Source organism: Oryza brachyantha, chromosome 6 (assembly GCF_000231095.2).
Source record: "Oryza brachyantha chromosome 6, ObraRS2, whole genome shotgun sequence".
Lineage (NCBI taxonomy): Eukaryota > Viridiplantae > Streptophyta > Magnoliopsida > Poales > Poaceae > Oryza > Oryza brachyantha.
In genome coordinates this window covers 9,648,542-9,669,135 of record NC_023168.2, presented here as the reverse complement: position 1 = coordinate 9,669,135, position 20,594 = coordinate 9,648,542, and the positions used below count along the sequence as shown (strand labels likewise).

General features: G+C 39.1%; 1 protein-coding gene across 3 annotated transcripts; it reads left to right on the top strand.

Moving 5' to 3' along the window:
- Positions 1–2,137: 2,137 nt before the first annotated feature.
- On the top strand, positions 2,138–12,287 carry LOC107304391 (protein RADIALIS-like 3). 3 transcript variants are annotated; one of them, XR_005811994.1, is made up of 4 exons: positions 2,138–2,224; positions 4,430–4,692; positions 5,953–6,059; positions 6,739–6,837. XR_005811994.1 is itself a non-coding variant. In XM_040524750.1 (4 exons), the coding sequence occupies exons 3-4, from the start codon at positions 6,050–6,052 to the stop codon at positions 9,554–9,556; spliced, it is 303 nt and encodes a 100-aa protein (XP_040380684.1). In that variant the 5' UTR covers positions 2,138–2,224; positions 4,430–4,692; positions 5,953–6,049. The 3 variants fall into 3 exon arrangements, 2 of the variants coding, with proteins under 2 accessions (XP_040380684.1, XP_015693803.1); XM_040524750.1 differs by lacking the exon at positions 6,739–6,837 and adding an exon at positions 9,264–9,556; XM_015838317.2 differs by lacking the exons at positions 2,138–2,224; positions 4,430–4,692; positions 6,739–6,837 and adding exons at positions 9,264–9,552; positions 11,528–12,287 and having other exon boundaries at positions 5,788–6,059.
- The last annotated feature ends 8,307 nt before the right edge of the window (positions 12,288–20,594 follow it).

Sequence of the window (20,594 nt, the reverse complement as noted above, 5' to 3'; positions counted from 1 at the left end):
AATAGTATAGTCACGTACTAACTTTAATTTATCTATATCTAATCTAATAGTCAATTTATACAATAGCTACCCATAAAATATATACTATCATATCCCGCCTGTCATACAAACATTATGTCTTGAAGTCCATGCTACAGTAAATTAATTGCCCACTACTCTTCTATCTCATCTCTTATCTCCTTAAAATATGTTTAGCGTGCTATTGTACCTACTCTAAGCAAAGCCACGGATGGCCGGCTGACCGGAATAGTAGGTACAGGTAGTGGCCAGCGGGTGTGCGGCCGTTGGGCCGTGCGGAGCAGCCAGAGGCACCGAGCAAGTCGTCGGGCATCGACGTCATATATATGATGGGAAGTGGCCGTCGGGCAATGGCCTACACTCCTGTAGGGCACTACGACGCTGCCGAGGGCCTGAGGAGGAGGCACCCAGCAGTTGGTCAGAGGCATAATGGTAAAACTTAAACATAAAAAGTAAACGTTGCCATAAAAAAATATGAAGGAAAGTGCGTCGTATATATGATGTTATACAAGTAGATTATTAGAATTTTAAGTATAAAATAACTTTTTTATTATGCAACACTTTGAATATCTAATGTTTAAATCTTATGCACGCCCACGTGGATAAATAGGTATAGATTTATAAGCTGAAACATGCTGATGTATGCTGATGTAGTATGTGTAATATAAATAATTCTTTGACGAAGTCCGAGCTATGGCGTTGGCAGAGCGACGTGTGGTAATCTGTAATATGACGAGTCCAATTGACGTGTGGTATGCTGATGTAGGTTACTGCACGTAATATAACCAGGTTAACCACGTAATATAATTAATAACATGAGTCCGGTGAAGTTGAGCGTTAGATTTGTCTTATCTTAATCAGATTCTGTATTCAAGGTTAATAGGTTAGTTTGGCTTTTGTGCAACTGCCAACTGCTTCTAGCTAGCTACGTCATATAATGTTTGGTTTCATTTCGTAAAATGAGTCACTTGTTCCTTCCATACAAAGGTGATTATTTGGTTTTTCTACGACATATTTACAAATAAAAAATAATTTGACAAAAACTTTTATAACGTATTCTTATCTATCTAAAAGCTGGTGAAATAAACTTCGATAAAAAAACCACAAAATAAACTATAAATTTAAGGTTAAAAATTTAAATTTTAGCTTATAACTATAGGTATAAGCCTAAGCGAAAAGATTGGGTGGAACGCTGCGGCCGAAAAAAATAATTTGGGAGAATAAGTTCACTTGAGGTCACTCTAACTTATCGTCAAGTCTGTTTTACGTCCTTGGAACGCAAAACCGGATACAACCAGTTCCTGAACTATCAAAACCGGCACAAAAGAGGTCCTCAGTGGTTTTGAAGACGGTTTTGGCTGTCTTGGTGTCTACGTTGCTCGTTTGACTTGGTCTCCGTCCCGCGTGGCATTGACATGACGCTTACGTGATAATTATATATCAGAAAAATAGTGGGTTCACTTGTCAGCGGCACATAAAAAATGATTATTTCTTTTGGGTAGCTGACTATGGGCCCATCATTTTTAAATCATATTTTGTGTGCAGCTGACAGGTGAGCCCACTATCAGCTACCCACGTGGGCCTGCCACGTGGGACAGAGACCTAGTCAAACTAGCCATGTAGGCGTCAAGTCAGCCAAAACCATCTTCAAAACCGCTGAGGGACCTCTTTTACGGTGGTTTTGATAGTTCAGGAATCAGTTGTATCATGTTTTACGGTTTAGGGACGAAAAACAGACTAGACGATAAGTTAAGGGACTACAAGTGAACTTATTCCTAATTTAGGGGACGAGAAGACAATTACAACGAAATGGGCCGAACGAGAGATGATGGGTTGCAAGCCCATCGACAAGAGAAGAAAGGATCTTCTCGGGCCGGCGGAATTCCCGACTCTCCCCGTCTCCGCCCGCTCCCACCCACCATCGCCATCGTCTCTCTCCGTTGTCGGTGCGCGATGCGCGGCGCGGGGGAGGACCGTACGAGCACCCCCGCCACCGCCATCGGGAGAGCAAAGGTCGCCGAGCGCGCGCGCGCGTGCTGCTGCCTCCCCCGCTGGCGCAGGGCTGGACCGGACCGCACGGCGTCCAGTGGGCGGGTGGGTGGGTGGGTGGGTGGTGTACTGTTTGTTCGCCGGTACGTCCGTCGGAGGAGGGGCAGCGTGATGATGACGAGGAGGCCGTGGCGGCGGCGCGACGATCTGGCCGATGGTGAGCGTGCTTTATATTTTTTGTAAAAAAATATTTTTGATTCATTAATCTCTCTGTACAGGAATTTGGCGAAGAGCTGTGGTTTGATTAAATGCGAATGGTTTTTTTTCTCTCTCTCTCTCTCTTTTATTTATTTATCTGGTAGTACTTTCCATTGTTGTATTGGTGGGCATGTTAATGCTGCAATAGAAAGTTGTGGAGCGGCAATGTTGTGCAAAACAATCAGGGGCGTTCTTCCGTTGTAGTGGTAGAGGGATGGCACCACCGATGGTTTAATTGGATCCTCAACTCAATCAGTCAATTGTAAAGTTCTATGGCTAACTGTCATCAATGATCGTAACTAGATGATCCACCACGGCCACATGATGACAAAGAGATTCCAGCCGCTTGCAGCAATGGCATGTTTCTGCTAAACAGGCCAACGGGGAGCTATCTGCCTGCCCGAAAGTGTGAATCCTCAAATGCGCGTTAATTTTCGCCTAGCGTTCTTCTACTTGATGCTGTCGCTCTCCGACCTCGCTTTGACTGATGTTCACCCCCATTGTTGTATGCTTTAATGTTCAGAACACTGGTTGCTACAATTCTGTCCTCAGAAGTAGGAGCACATTCTCTAGTCCGGAGAATTAGTGGTCTGAGGGCCTCCTCTCAGTCATTTTTGTCATATCTTATGCAATCATCATGCTTTTACTCTTGAGCCATGGTTTTGTTGTCAGCCGTCTGTTCACAGGGGTTCTATGCTTTTTTAGAAAGTGCAGCCGGTACACATGACACCAACCGTTCTAACTCAACTTGTATGATTCTTTAATTCTAATGACATCATCATCACATAATCCTGTACTTATTCAGAATTATAGCTATGATACTTAAGGGAGGGGGAGAAAGGAAAAGGGGTGTTTGCATTTATGTCTGTGTTGTGGGATGGGGGGCATCAGAAGATTGAAGAAATCAGCATCTGACCATTCTCCCTAAAAAGTGTGCCTACCCAACACCTTTTTCTAACTGCCCATCAGTCTTTTGGGCATAGATTCCATGTCGAGCTGCTAAATAAAAACACTGCTGTCCAGTAATAAGTACATCATATGCTTCTATTGTGGATTATGTTCACTTAATTTCATTTTTTTTCGGTTCAAACATAGGAGAGTAATGTATTTTCTTTTGCAGCTTTCTCCTCAGGATTTCACATATCATTTCTGGCTGATGTGCTGTGTATCTTGTTATTTTCCAGTCAACATGAAATTCCATTCAGATAGATAGATTCAAAGGCTACCATGAGTGCGCTCAACTTGTACAAAATGAACAAAACAAAGACAAAAAGATAAAAAATCCGGGGTCATGTATTTTCTTGATGTGGATGTGATATCACAAAGTTCCATATGAAGTTTCACAAAGAAAATGTTCCAAGAGGATTGTACTTTAAATATATATGACTGTATAAATAGAAATTTTTATTCCAATGATCAGATATGTATTTCAAGGTGTTTAAAAAATGTAAGCAACTTGTGCACATTTTTTTGGCTATTCAAATCCTACCATGACAAGGTATTGTGCAATTTGTAGTGTGTCACATGGGAGATTCGCATGAGAGGACCTTTAGATGATGTGGTTGTTGTAAAGCCGTAGATGACTCCGTACCTGCAGGTGCAAAAATCTACTTCTGAGCTTTTATTGCCAAGATAACCACAGAATCATTCGTTTCTTGTTGCAAAGGCTTTCTTATCAGAAGCTTCCAATTGGCTTGTGGAACAGGACCATGGCAATCTAAGAATTATGTGGTCTTAGTTATATACAAGTAGTTTAGCTGTAGAACATATATTGCTTGAGGATCAACACAGGACACATAGACAAGAAAATTAAGAATCTGTATAAGATTTACGCACTTGATTTTGTGCTCTCAGTTCCATGTTCTACACGTTTTTTATAGCTGAAGCACAACCAATGTACCTTTTTTTCATGATTCCAGATGGAGAAAAGTCAGTAGTCTTTATCCTGGTATCTTATATGATTTCTCAAATTTTATCTGTCAATTTCATGGAAACCTCAACTATCTAAAGGTAGGATATGTAAGTTCAACTGGGAATAACCGAGGATGATTTAAAACGATATGAACAAGTTTCTTGCTTTCTGTTATTGTACAGTAGCCTATACCTTTTTTAAAGCATGAGTTAGTTATCTCGTTAACCCATTCAGTCATTTGTCTTCTTACAGGTAGCCTCTATTTATGCTGCAGCAGCCTGTACCAAGCTCTACAGAATGTGTTGGTTTGAGGCTATCTTAAGCCATGGTGTTTAATGCCATTGAAGTTTACATCCTGCATCTTTCTGTACTTTGAAACTGACTAAAGTTGGAGCCACATGAGATGAGGTGATAGTGGGAAGCATCTTGAATGGAAGTATTATGCTTTTTAAATGATATGGACTGCTGAGGGAGATCTTCTGTTCAATCCATTTCATGCTGCTTGAGATTACAAGGTAATCTCGCACTCTTGCTATAAAACACTATGCTTTTTATGCAAACTTTTCATGATAGAGTGGAAGCTTCTTTGGAACTTAAATCTTGAACAAGGAACCCTTTGTGGCAGGTTATAAGATGTTTTGGTTTTCTCTAGATTTATCTATGAACAAATGTATATGTTTTATATATTTTTCTAGATTTATTAGTATCCATATGAATATAGAAAGGGCCAAAACATCTTATAACCTAAAACGAAGGTAATAGTTGTTTGTTTTTCCTCTAGGGAAAATTTGATTGAATTTTGGAGATCTTTCTAATCCCTCAACTTATCTTTCCCTTAACTGCGAAAGGGAAAAGCTAGTCTCAGGTTAATTTTTGTCCCTTAAATCCAAAAATGGATAATATTTGTTCCTTCTAAATTCTGGATACAAATAGATGTTATATTCAAATCAACCTGATTTTAGTCCACGTGGATGCCTGACTAGGATTCCAGTTGTTCTGACAAGGCACCAAGAGGGCATAATAGTTCTGTGCTTGTGGTACTGTGGTCAAGAATGTGGCAGAAACACCGAAGTAGGTGAATCCCCAGTCTCACATCACTGCCCTCTTGTAAGGAAACGCCAAACTATGGCTATTATTTCACGATCAAGGTCTTGGAGAATCAATTTCTAGTTATTGTTGACTTCGAAGATTCAGAGTGGATGGAATGGTGGCATGAGGGATCATCTAGAGAGCAGAGAGCTTTGCTATCGTTTAGACAAAGAATCTGGTTTTCTGCACTAAAGTGCATGAGTCCTAGCTAACCATTGTGGAAAGTCATGCTTATGAGCATGGCCTATAGAAGAGTAAACTTCCGGGAGGGGGGGGGGGTGTCTAAGGGAAGATGGTGTGAGAAGTGTCCTCGGTAGCGATAGCCTCAATGACGTCCACGGTATGAGCTACGACACTAACGAGCTACAGTAAAGGCATGCCTTAGGGGAAAACATGGCTTAGACTCTTGTTGTGATCATGGTTCTTTATCGTCGCCACTGCGTGTTCTTGTTGACCTTTTTCCTTATTGTCATTTTACAATTGAAAACATAATTAGTTCTCTATTATGCATCTTGTGCTCATGTGTGTAAGGTGTCTCTTTACACTTGTCTTAAACGCCTAGGCAATTGCACAGGGGTTGGTTGCTTTGCCTTGCCTTGTCTCCTTAAGAACACTGGTTGTGATATAGATGGTGAGAGCAAGGGTGGTCCAGACGGCAGATAACAATTTGATAAAAAATATTATAGGAGCATCCATTATGGTGATTAATTAAGCTAAGAACTTCCGTGAACATGAGAAAGAAAAGGGCAAAGGTGGTGGCACTGCCGGCACATACTCTGGATCATGGCACCAGGTATGGCCAACACTGCATCTTAGAAAGTCCTGTAATGTATTTTAACGGTAGGGTACATGCTTCTCAATCTTATCTATTTTTCTCCCATGCCCACCATATCACCTTGGTTAAAGCAACAGTGAAGTTGATAGCGAGTATCTACCTGGATTAAGACTTGCAAATGTTTTGCAGTTGAGGGAACAAAATATGGACTAACTTCAAATTAAAAGATTCCCCAATCTTTAATGTGATAAATTCCTACTTATCATAACAGCTACAGCAGATGCTTGTTAGACTCTTTAATTTATTGTTATGATGGTATTCAAAATTACGATTGTCCTGTAGTGCATATACAATTAATTTGTTGTTTTCTTTCGAGGATCCGAATGAATTATAAAACTATTGACTTTGGATGTTATGTGACTCTTGGAATGCATTTGCATTATGATAAAGAGTGTGCTGAAGTTAATCAAGAGCTGAATTGCAAAATCAACATTTTGTTGGAGCTTTTTGTAAATTTATCATATTGCTGCATTATTGGGCAAATTTCCTTTGAAGCTACATTGGCAACACCTACTTTAGTAAATCATGCACATATTGTTCCAAAATCAAAATTACCTTCATTATGACATGGCCTGTTAGGATGCTAGATATTCTTAGTTTGTGCCAGTTAAGTTCTCACACAATCCCACTTTTGTAGTACATGCAGAGAGTTGTCTAGTTGACCAATCACATCTGGACCACTAGTTTCCAGCCAGACCTACAGGGAATTACAATTGTTGCTGAAAAGGGTTGCTCAGGTTTTGTTCTTTCTTAGTGAAATTTAGAATTTTATTGGTGATATTTCATTTATGGCTATTTATCTTATAACTTAAGCAATGACATGCACTATAGGGGTGTGAAAGATGTAAGTATGAATTAAAAGACCCGCGCTACCATTTAAGGATAGAGAGAAGCATACTATCATAGCACATCGCTGGAGCTACTAGTTAATAGCAGATGGCTTCAATGGGCACTTGTAGATTCTGTATTATTATTTTTATTTGTTTTGATGCTTAATTTCTGCTCGTAGCTACCAATCAATCTTTTAATTTTTATTTGGTTTATTTGGATATATTTATTTCTTGACTTCTTTTTATAGAAAAACAACTAATCTATTATATTCTTAAAACATAATGCATACTTGTTCTTTATTGACAATCATATATTTGCATCTCAGGTTAGAGACCACCTACACACAACGTGGTGTTTATTGTAACAACTTTTTTTCTTTTTTGAAACTTCATATTTCACTATTCCTTAAAAACTTTATACTTCATAGAATGGCATACTTTTGTAGAAGAAAATAAAATTATTTCATGAGAAGCTGCTCGAACATGAATAGGAAAATCAGATCATAGCTGAAATGCATGCATAGTTCAATGGTGTATGGGCAGATATTGTTCTTTTAGTTATCATTTATATATCACTGTCCTGTGCGTCTATGGAAAAATGGAAAAATACAGTCTCTTAACTTTTGGTCTTGTAGGTTCTAGATTTGGATCAGATCTAGTTGTCCCACTTGTGCACACATCTGAAGCAATTAACAGTCTTTGATCTGAAGCATACCTGTGCACCATAACAGTTTCATGTTGGATCTGTCTATCAATACAGTTTGAAAAATAGGTCTAGGTTAGCTATGCATCCAATTTGTCTGCCATTCCAATAGCAACAGACAAATTTTCAGAGGGGACATGGATTTTATGCATTACTTATCCTTCAAGAGAGATCCATAAGCCCTCGTGGGGTTGAGAAATCAGAAACTAGACATATGGAAGGGGAGATGAACCTAGTCTGCTATCCTTTCTGCTCAAAAGGATGCTTGCTATGTTCCTTTTCATACCTCCTGAATTAAATAAAGAAAAACATTTGCACCAGTACTAATAAGCTCAGCGACATTCCAACCTCTGTATGAACGTAACCTCGATTAAAATCTAGGTGAAGGATAGCCTTGTAGCAAAGTTTGTCCAATTACGAAAAATTAAAGTAAATGGAGACAGATTTTGTTCATCACTGATGGATTGCATAAGAGAAGCTGCACGTGCATTGTCTTATAGGGAGTAAAAACTGGAACAGTAAACAGATAATGATAGCGTGCATACACCTGGCTAAAGCACAAGTCTAACATTCTATCGTTGGTAGATTGTAATCAATAGATCTTTGAAACCCCTGTTTGAGAAGGTATGATGGACGTCAAACAATAGTGCCAATTTCTCGGCTTCTTGCCTTATAGCTGCAATAATTGTTGTCCCATTTATTCCGAAAATGGTCCTTCTTGTACAAACTAGAATCATCGTACATATAATTTGCGGTATTGAGCTGCAACTGATGGTGGATATTGCACCTTGTGTCATAGCAGCTTTTTTGTCGTGCTAAATATTCTCCAATAAAGGTTGGTACATTACTTACTAATGATGTTTCCAACATTGGAGATCTTAGGAGCAGTCCATTCGTTGCCGTTTATGCACCGTTCAAAACTGTTTTAGGATTAATTAGTGCATGATTAGTGCTTATATTAGACTTATTAATTGGTTATTATCCTCTTACTTGAAAGTTAGTCGTTAGTCCAGCACGTATCCTGTTTGTGCATTGCCTAAATAATAATGTTTTAGGTATATTTAGCCTATGATAAATAGTATTTATATCATTCTAATTAGTCCCCTGAAAGCTTGGACAATCCAATATTGAAGCACTGTGCTGTTTGTTCATTATTCAGCTAGTGTTTGAGGTATATTTAGTCTATGGTAATTACTAATCATAGTATTCATTAGTCTGCATAAAGTATTAGAGTCCTACCAATGAGAAAAAGAACCAAAAGGTCACTATGAAGATAGGGAGACAAAAAGAGATGAAAGGGGCCTCCCCCCAAGCAGCCCTGAGGTGATACTGATTCCTTGCTGCAATGCATACACATCAAAGTAATGAAAAATATGATATGAAAATCTTGCTCTTTCTTCCTGTGGCTCCTATGCAAACTTGTCATTCATTTGCTGCTACTGTCTTCTGACACCTCCATTCTATCTCCCACCATTCACAGCATTATTCTCCAACTAGCCTGGCTTGCCACTATATAAGCTGCACCATTGCCCTCGCATTCTTGCATACAAGCACAAACCAGTGATCTAGTAGTTGGAGCACCAGCACTAGCCACTACAAATCACCTTACCTTTAGTTTCTTTCTTGAAGAATTTCTTCAGGTGCTAAGCATGAGCTCGTCATGGACGAAGAGTCAGAACAAGCTCTTCGAGCAGGCGCTCGCGAGATATGACAAGGACACCCCAGACCGCTGGCAGAACGTGGCGCGGGCGGTGGGCGGTGGTAAGTCCGCGGATGATGTGAAGAAGCACTATGAGGAGCTTATCAAAGACGTTGATGAAATTGAGTCGGGAGACCATCAGGGGTCCAGGTACCGTGGTGGCGGTGATGGTGGCAGCAGCAGCAAATCCAAAGGCCGTGGCAGCAATGGGGAGCAGAGGTAGTTAACTAGTCTATATCTCCTCAGTTAAAGACTGTTTCATCCATGCATGCATCACCATACAGTGGACCGCCTTCTGCTGTATGCCTTCATACTAGTCATGTGGTGTGTGTGGGCAAGGACAGTGTTGCTTTCAGCTTGGCTTTCTGGGTGCAGTCACTTGCGTTGAGAAGCCTTTTTCTTGTTTTATAGATCCCATGTTGGATTTTCCCCTTCTCATATGGTTTGTGCTTTTCTTTGTTCCTTTTGACTGTTCATGTCACAGTAATGCCATATTTGTGCATGAGCATTCTCAGTCACATTTGAGTCATTGACAAACAGGCAACTTGAAATTTAATCAACTGGCCCACCGTCACTGACTCAGTGAGAATTCAAGTAGGAGTTCCTGTCAGTCAATAGTGGGGTCACAGTCTGGTCTTGGTTATCCTGTCCTTAATGAAAATATATATTTTCTAGATTGAATTCTTTTGCAGTTTATGTGATCGGCTGGTTGCTATGATATATTATCACTCACGTCACCTTTATCCAGAAAGAACTACACACTTTGTTGTCACATAGTTTCCTACCACCATCTGAAATCGAGCCCTTCTTTTTTTTATTTGACACTCTGATATTCTCCATGGAAGATATCAAATAACTGACGAGGCTTTGTTTTCTTTTTTTTTTCTACTAGTTCAAGTATCTTAGAAATCTGGGAGACTGCAATGCAGCTAATAAATTTCTTACCTTTTTTCATTCACTAATTCGTTATTTACCTTTTGTGGATAGAAAATTTGGCACAACCAAGTTGAAGTAAGAGGATACATGATGCCACTAAAATTTTATATCAGTCTATAATGCTCAAAGCTTATCTTGGATGGGATCATGTTTTATAATGTTCCTAGTTATATCTTAATCACATAGGAGAACATGGTCTGTCTGTTTGGTCTCTATTGGTCTATTTTACTGATAGAATTAATGGTTAGAATGACACAATAGATGCTTACATGCTAGCTAGAATGAATTGGTTAGAACCGCTAGCAATTACAACATCCAAAGTACCTAATTTATATTTAGCATAAATATGATTTCTGACAGTGACATACAAAAATACCTAGTTTTGATGTTTCAGAAGTTGTGAAATAATTTGCACCATCAAAGAATAAGTTCAGTCTTGCAGAATGTAATTGTGATTCACCTACATCCTGAAACAACTTGTTTTTGCTCAATGGGGTTTCATCCATGATTGTTATTTGCCACCAGCTTTGTCAAACATCATCTAAAAACATTGTCCTACTATCTGGCTTTGGAGATGAACCCAGCTGCCTTCAAGAAGATATATTCTTTTAGCTTATTATTTGGTATTCTCAAGATGGTGGAGAGATATAGCATCCATAACATGATTAACTTTTGTAGCTTACTACATTAGGAGCCTTATTATTGTGCCTTTGTCCAAAGTTTGTTAAGCATGCCCTCAATTAGCAAAGTGTTTACTGAAATTGCATGGCGAGTGAAGTACTGATGTAGGGGTGCTGATAGAATGGTACAAAGGAAGAAAAATGTTCCCTTTTTGCATGTTGGTAGTTAGCAGCTAGAGCATGCTTTGCTGAAGATTTGCATGTAAAGCATCCTGTGCAACAGGGCCCCACCCAGTCCCTTAAAGCTTGCAGTCCTTTCGTCGGGCATAAAGTGCATCCCCTAACAGTTGAGAATCGTTCTCTCGCATGGAGACAAACACCGATCTTAGTTTTCATTTTTCATTTATTCCTTCTCCCTAGATTCTTCTACTCATCTATTGTTGAGAGAATTGATGTCACGATCGATGGGCTCATTCACTCTATCTACCTGCACATCCTTCTACAGTTGATCATTCTGTAATTCGATTTCAAAATCGTTGAGATCTTAACCAACTATATATCCTTCACTGCAATAGTCTCATTATGCATTTATTTGAACCATGGCTTACTAATTCCTTTCTCTCTTCCTCCATGTCAAGGTACCTGAATCTCCAGTGATGGTTGGTGCTCACCAAGAGCTAGCCTCAAGCTCCAGCTAGCTCGCCTGCTTCTGTTTCCAGCATCCAGCAAGTACCCTACATACATACACTAGATTACATAACATGGTGGTGATCGTGATGACGACGATCCTGCTGTCCTAGCTGCTATAAAATCATATTACGATTGTGACGGCGACGGCGATGATGAACCTTCTCCAGCTTGCTATAAGAAAAAAAGCAGTCCTGGACATCATCAAGCTGGCCATCGGGAATATCGTTGTGTCTTTCGTTGTACCTCCTGTAGTGTCTCCATGTCTGCGTGTGTTTTGTAGTACGTGTGACCCACCACGAGCCTGCCTTGTAGTAGTATTCCAGCTGATGATGTAGTATCATGTATGTGTTCTTGTGTTCTTGGTGTGGCCGTACGTACTAGTAGTACGTCTATCTGTGTCTTCTCTGCCATGTCTAATCTATCTACTAGCTCGTGTTGTATCCGATTAGTTGCCAGATTGTCTGATGGGAAGTTGGGGTCTGTGGGGGTACTCATTGCTGATTTGCTGGCGCCGATTGATCAATGTTCATTTCTGCATGTTGTTGCGCCACTGGATTTTCACTTCCGTGGTAGACCCATGCCTGATTGTGACTGATTTTCGATGGTCTACAGTGACGGATCCAGAAAAAGTATTAGAAGAGGTTGAACGAAAGTGAACTCCTTTTCAGCTCTTCTCTTTACTAATACCAGACATTTTGTTGTGGAGGTTAAGAGGGGGCTTTAATCACACAGATTAGTTAGGAGGGGCTAAAGCCCCTCTAGCCCAGATCCACCCCTGGATGGTTGGATAACGATTAATTTGGTGAAGAGCATTGTGTTTACGAGGCAGGCTGATTACTATCTAGCTGAAGGGCTTTCGGGTTTTGATACGCTTCAACACTTGATACATGTTGTTCTTTGTTGCTATGACAGATGGTTTACCCACTTAATTAAACCACGTAGGTAGCAGAGAAACTTACACCATCCAATTGTGGAATAAATAAGATACTACCAAAGGTAGCTGTAATCGAAAGGAATCAATCGTCTCATGAGTCACGGCTGGTTAACTCGAACAAATCAACATACAGGAACGAAACTAATTAAACTCTGAAAAGGTGAAAAGTGACGTCCAGATTGTGTGTAGAGGTAGTAAAGGTGGCTTCCATCGGCCATACGCAGGAGCATGGAGCCATCCCTAGGTAGACTAAAAAGTGCGTGGGAAATATTAGTATTTTTTATAAGATTTAATATAGAATGAAATCACGTAAACCATAATATAACACATGATCCATGGTACCATATCTAAGAGATTACTCTTAGCAATAGAAATAGAAGACACGTAACATTGGGATACAGAAGATATATGCATGTCGATGTCATTTGCATATAGAACAACAATAAATAAAAAACAGAGTGAGATAAAACATGGAACATACGTGCTATCATAGTAGGAATAGCAGATGCAGAACCAACCTCCAACGGTTGGTGTAGTCAAACTAATCGTTCACAACTCAACGATTAGTCGCATATATAATGTGTTTTCTAAAGACCTGATTCACCTCCTTTTCTCAGTGCAAGATTTGAGGGAGAGATTTCTTACATCCACAGTATACATATATATATATATATGGTCTGTTTGGTTGTCTGTATGTCTCTAGCATGGCTCGTATCTTACCTCCACAGCAACCGTTAGTTGAAGTTATTTTGTGTTCTCTCATACCGTATATGGAGACCAAATCCACCATCCTATCATTGGAGAAATGGGATATTATGAGAAAGTAGTTGATCTTTATCATATCTTCACCATTACTGCACCAACGATCACCCATCAATTAGAAGTGGTTACCATTTTCTTAACTAATTGATGCATTTGTTATTGGAAATGTGTCAGCATGCATCAAGAATTAAACACCCTAATTTCTAGCAATCCATGAGTCAATACCAAATTATATCCTAACAAAGTAGACGTGAGACCTAAATAAAATTACATTGGATGATCTTTAATTTAGGTAACACACTAAAAAAATTGATTTTTCCAAACACCCCTTTTATTTTTAGAGGTGGACTAAAAGATAAGCTACCCGTGGAAAAGATTTAGGGGGTGTCCAGTAAAAACACTATAAGAAATCTTATGATAGGTGACGTTTCATTTATGTTATAGAAACTAAAAATTACGTCACATTTCAAATTCTATGACGATCCGACAAAAATCTATTCGTCACTATCATGCGTCTCTATTCATATTCTATAACGAAAACGTATTTTTTCATCATTGTTCTAGTGACGATTCTTCTTTCGTCATTGAGTTATGATGCTAATTTTCGTCACTGTTGAGCCTATGAAACGTCATAAAATATAATATGGTCCATCAAGAACCATGTAGTGAGCTACTTGTTTATGGGCTAAGCCTAACTAGATTTATAATTGGCCCATAATTTTGAAAAAAATATTTTTAATCTAATTACAATACATTCATTTAGGCCCAGTTCATTTAGGACCAAAAATTGAAGGAATAAATTCATCGTAGGTCCCTTAACTAATCTGTCTTAGGTCCTTTAACTCTGAAACCAGAAATGTATATCTCTAAACTTACATAAACCATTCAAGGAATGTCCCCTAGCAGTATTGACTTCAATTTTTAGCTGGTTTCGCTGACGTGGCGTGTGGTGGCCCCACATGACTTTTTTTTCATTTTTTTTCCTTTCTCTTCTTTTTCTCTCTCATCTTCCTCTCTTTGCGGTGGCGGCGGCAGCGGCTGGCCGTGCTAGGGCTGCTCCAGGCTTACACATATCTACGTCGGCGCCAACCGGCTCTCCGGTAGCCTGTGAAAATTTCAAGTCCTTCGGTTAGCCATAAGAAAAACAGAGTGAGCGAGAGTGTGAGATTGTTTGTTGCTGACACTGAACGCACTCTTGCCGCCTCCCCTGGGCTTCCGCCCGAGCTTGTGGCTCCTTTTCTTGGAGCAGAGCATGTACAAGATGAATGCTATATATACACATCGTTGTGTTTTTTTTTGCACGAACTGTATGATACCAAAATCTAGAGCTAATCAGAACAAAGCTTCGAGCTCTTTTTAAGGCATGAATAATCGTCGGGGAGAAGAAAAGAGGCTACTCGGTGATAGAAGTAAATCGGCCGCTGGAGATGGAGGCTCCAAATAATAATAGCCAGTCGTCGTCGCCGGCGAAGCGGCTGGCTGACGTTGCTGCCCAAGTGCGAGCACTAGCGCGTCGGCAGCAGCCACCTGATCAGTTGCCAACGTGAGCTTCTGCACGCCGGCCATGAACTCCTCCGGCCGGGTGTGAGCTCGTACACGATCACCGGTCCCGTGTTGCCGCCGCCGCCGCCGCTGACACGGGGTTTCTTGGGCGGCCGGCTCACTTCTCCCTCAACGGCCGCCGCTGCCACCGACAGGTCCGACATGATCAGCGGATGTGGCCTTGGGTGCTGTGGCCTGGCCTCTTTGCCTTCGACGGCGATGGCGGCGGCGACGAAGACGACATGGTCCGATCGCTGCATCCTCGCGATGTTGTTCTCATCGGATGTAGTTGTTGCTGCTGCGTGGTATAGATATGAACACAGAATGAGCACATGGAGGTTGTTGAGCTGGACGAGCGAAGGCGGCAGGCTACCGGAGAGCCGGTTGGTGCCGACGTAGATATGCGTAAGCCTGGAGCAACCCTAGCGTGGCCAGCCGCTGCCGCCGCCACCGCAAAGAGAGGAAGAAGAGAGAGAGCACAGCAGGAGAGAGAAAAAGAAGAGAAAAGGAAAAAAAGAAAAAAAAAGGTCATGTGGGGCCCACCACACGCCACGTCAGCGAAACCAGCTAAAAATTGGAATCAATACTGCTAGAGGACCTTCATTAAATGGTTTATATAAGTTTAGAGATATACATTTCTGGTTTTGGGGTTAAAGGACTTCGGACAGATTCAACGTTAAGTTAAGGGACCTACGATGAACTTATTCCAAAATTGAACCTACTAACCAGCCCAGTCCAATACAGTAGATGGGCTATAGCCCAATTATTAATCAAATTCAGCCCATCCAAATATAGTCACAGATTCTCTGACAAAAAAAATCACATGTTTACTAATCAAAACAGATTCAATTACATCCAAGTCACCAAAGAAAACAATAAAAACATGTTCGGTTGCCTAAGTTTAAACCCCATAGGAAAATTGATTTTTACAGACGGGTCCTTAAGAGATCTGTCTACAAAAGCAAGTCAATTAGGAGGTCTGCCTAAGTTTTTTACCCACCCGACCAACCACAAATATATAAGAATCACTGTCCAGCACCTTGCTCCCCTTGTAGTCACACAAATCACTTCCCTCTCATCCACAGTTATATAAAAACTAGTACTAGACACCAATATTACCATACAAACAATACTAATTTATGTGAATTTTATATTATCTATCTCTCATCATGCCTTAGGTGTAACGTAAAAACCATGTCTCATGCAAAATATGATTTACTTCTCTTTTTTATTAACTCACTTACCACGTCATCTTTTATCCTATGCGACAGCTTATTTAATACCATGAAAACCATACTTGTTATTGCATCGTGATTGCCCTCATGGATGTAGAATACCTAACTTCAAGCTCTTGAGTGTAGGAGTTCTTGCAGTCACCGTGCACAGTAAGTAACAAATATCACCGAAACAAAATACATTTGGAGTTGTAACCTTACTGCACATATATATATAAATTTGAAATATAAATTTGCTTTGCACATAGCAGGAAAAAGGAGAATTCTAGGAATGTTACACGGTACAAACTATAAGATTTTTGTCATTTTTTGTTAGCTGTAAAATATAATGAACTTGATTTTAAAATTTACATATAGTTAGAACAAGATTAGAAGTACATGTAGAAATTTTTTAATTCCTCGTGGCATGTTTGAAGTTAGGCCTTGTTTAGTTTGCAAAATTTTTTTGCAAAAACATCCCATAAAATATTTAGACACACATTTAGAGTATTAAACGTAGTCTAATTACAAAACAAATTTCAAATTCCGCCTAGAAACTACGAGACAAATCTTTTGAGTTTAATTAATCCGTCATTAGCATATGTTGGTTACTGTAGCACTTATGGCTAATGACATCCTAATTAGTCTCAAAAGATTCGTCTCACGATTTCCTCCATAACTGCGTAATTAGTTTTAGTATTCATGTATATTTAATGTCTTATTTAGATATCCAAAGATTCGATGTGATGTTTTTAGGAAAAGTTTTTGGGAACTAAACAGGGCCTTAGTGTGTACCGTGGGCGTACGATGCGTCGACTGAATTGGGATAGAACATGTTGATCGATTACAGAGTTTGTAAATTATAAACATACGACAAAGTATGATGTAATTAATGTAGTTAGTCCTAGAAGGGCACACTACTAAGAAATATAAGGGTTGAGCTCCTTTTTAACCAAAACCGAACTGAGCCAAAGTGTTGTTTTCATCTATTTATACCATTTTTGTTTCTTAATTTTGGCCGAGTCGATTTTTAGTTTGAGCATGTACATGAGCGCAGCCTACCGCACATTCTAGGAAGAGGCAGGCCCAATGCTACTGCAGGATCCAATTCCAAGAGGATGACAGCCCACCGCTTCTTTGAGGGAACAAGCAAAGTGCTCGATCGATCGGTTGCTATGTTCCATACAAAACAAAACCGATACCGAATCAAAGCACTACTAGTTTGTTTTACCTTCCTCTTGAGCATATTCAATAGAATGCTAATATTTTGTTTTTCAAAAATTTATATTGGATTTATCTAAAAATTATTAGGCATAAAATTTATGCCATCCTCCAACAGAAATCTAAAAATGAATAACTTGTATTAGGAATAAGTATTCTTGTCTCAAATTTAGGACACAATTGATTTAATTTTAGGCATATGTAAATATTAGGAATGTTTTTAGAAATCTGTTGGAGATGTATTTTCATACTCAATTCCCAAATTTTAGTTTTAGAATCAATTTTAGACCTCTCTTAAAAATGCTCTTATTCGTTTGGTATTTGTCAGAAACCGAAAGTATATGTAACCATAAAACTTTATGAACCCAGATTGCCACCCCTACCACAGACGTCCTTCGGCTGGTACGAGGGATGGACATGGGTAAATACCCATCAGGTATTGCTATTCCATACCCATATCCACTAGTAAAATTTCGTACCATTAAAATACTCATACCTAGTCACGGGTAAGAAAATTTTCCCATACCCATACCCGCTTGGATAAACCTTACCCATCGGGTTACCTATATACCCGCAAAAGTTCAAAACAATTTAAATATCACATTTTCCATATAGTATATGCATAGACGCTAGATACTTAAGACATCACACGTTTATATAGTGTGGTGGAAAAGGTATGGATGGTTTAAATACCTATGGTTTTAGTTAATTAGGCTAGGCTAATATGATATTAGGTCATGATATGCATTTAAATTTATGGATATTTATTACCCATGGGTAAACGGATATGGGGATCATAAGAACGTTTCCATACCCACCTACCTATTGGGTGCAAGTATTTGCCCAATTATTTATCCACGGGTAATATGTTTAGCTCATACCCAAATACTAATGGAGTAAATACCCATCGGGTCTCAGGTCGCGGGTCCCTGTTGTCATCTTTAGCTGTAGCTGGTATGAACCGGCGTTGATTTACCATTGCCGGTTCATAGCGATAAATGGCTACAAACTGTCTGGCATATTGAGTATACAAATAAAAACCCGGCCCCAATACACATCTATACTAGACCTATACATATATATCAGACATATTCTGTTCTGGAATGGTACACCGATCGGTAGTCTTCCTCAAATATAAAATGCCTAAGAAATGTGAAATATTGTTTTGATTCTTCTTGCCACACGAAATAATTAGTGCCCTAAAGATTCATCTGGCGAAGATAGAGTAAAATATAGGAGGCTGCAATAAAATAAAAAAGTAATGCACATTGTTTATCAAAATGAATAAACAAATTCACTAATAATATTAAGAATTGGTTATTGACTGGTGAGTTGTCAGCAAAAGATGATTAACAATTCATGTATACATAGTCAAATATCATTCCATCTAAAAATCCATGTTGACTCGACGATCTAAAAAGAAAAAAAAAAGAATATCCAATTCAACTTCTATTTTTTTCTCAATAAATAGATGAATCAGGTGAGCATATATATGATCATTACCTTTAATGTTTGTTAAATCTATGTTGCTGCATATTCATGAAGCGGTCGATCATGACCCGGACCTTACAATATAACGGAGACAAAGATAAGGGGCGGATTTATCGTCGGGGCTATCTGATTTGCACCATTAAAGCCTCTTTAGAGCGGGTACAATAGCAGGCTATAAACCATCTATAAACATATTTTAAAGAGATAAGGGAAGAGAGAAGATAGGTGAGCTACTAATTTGTAGCCAGCTGCACACGGGCTCTAAGACAAAATATGTGTATGACATGTGGGACCATGTATTGATTTTTTGTAGGTAATTATTGTATGAGTTGGCTATTAGATTGACTATAGATAAATTGGAGCTAGTAGTTGGCTCTACTATTGAACTTGCTCTTAGGCTCCACAATAAAATTTTTGGTATTACTTGAGAGAAGGAAGGGTTGGAAGCAGTTATCTTTCATCCATCCCTCCTAATATTTTTCTGATCCGTCACTGAAAAAACCACCAACAAATTTAGGGATATCCATCTTATAAATCAGATTAATTGAGTAAGGAATAGAGGGAGAAAGGCTGTGCTGCCTGATCTCGGCCGCGTTCGGCTTGAGGAGATAAGTTAAGCACGTAAAACATACTAATAGTATATGATTAATTAATTATTAATTATTAAAAATATATAAATTAGATTAATATAATTTTTTAAAACAACTTATATATAGAAAAAAATTTTAAAAAATACACCGTTTAGCCGTTCGTGAAGCGTGTGCGTGAAAAACGAGAGGTGAGTTAACTCAGGTAAGTTAACTTGTGGGGGCAAACGAATGTGGCCGTACTTTTTGACTGTCTATGGGTGGCTGGGTGGAAATTTTTTTATTAAATAAACATCTTTAAGAAATAATTTTATTACTAAACCTTCGGACAAATTTTTTCTAAAACTGAACCTTTTGACCACGCCAGTGACAATGGCGTGTGAAGACAACGCTGTCACTCAGCCTAATCGGCGTGACATGGCATGATAGTCTTGCCACGCCAATGTTGACGGCGTGGACAAAAGATTCATGCAATGAAAATAATTTTCCCTCTTAAAATGGTTTAAGAAATAAAAAATTCGGCTGGGTGCGCTGCGAAGATGTTGGACGGCGTCGGCCACGACAGTTAGTTGGCGCACTGTGTCTGTGTGGACGTGGAGGAGATGATCCAAGAGGTAAAACACGAAAGACGAACATGTTCATATAACTTCTTCGGTTTACAACTCCATGGATAATTAATCTGAACAAACTCACAAAAACATATCAATTATATCCGTAGATACAATTACGTTTTTACCCTTATCTTTTCAAACTTTGAGTTTTCCCCTTATTTTTTCAATTCAAGCTTGCATTTGCCTCCATTCTGTTAGGACTTGCCGGCGTTCAAATTCACATTTAACCTTAAGATTTGGCGCGCCCTCCTTTCATAAGTAGTTTATGGTTTTGCCACTATTTTAATATTTAAGAATCTGGGCATTAAAAATTTTGGCATGAATTTCTACCCCTGGTTTTATATGAATCTTCACTTATTCCATTAAAAAAAGAGAGGGCATACATAAGCTCGATTTGAATTTTGTCCATATCTTGACATGAAATTAATCATTGTTAATTCCAGTTAATGGAATGAAGTAAGGACAAGTTTTGGTTATAAAATAAGCTCAAAATCATCTACTTAAAAAATCAGTACAATCAACAATTGAGAATATATAGGGGTAGGAATTTGAAGAAAAAAATAGGGTTAACCGGTTAAGGACGCAATGTTCTGCAATTGTCCTTATAAGCTCCGCCCTGCCTCACAGTCGATCGGATTGAACTATAAAAAATT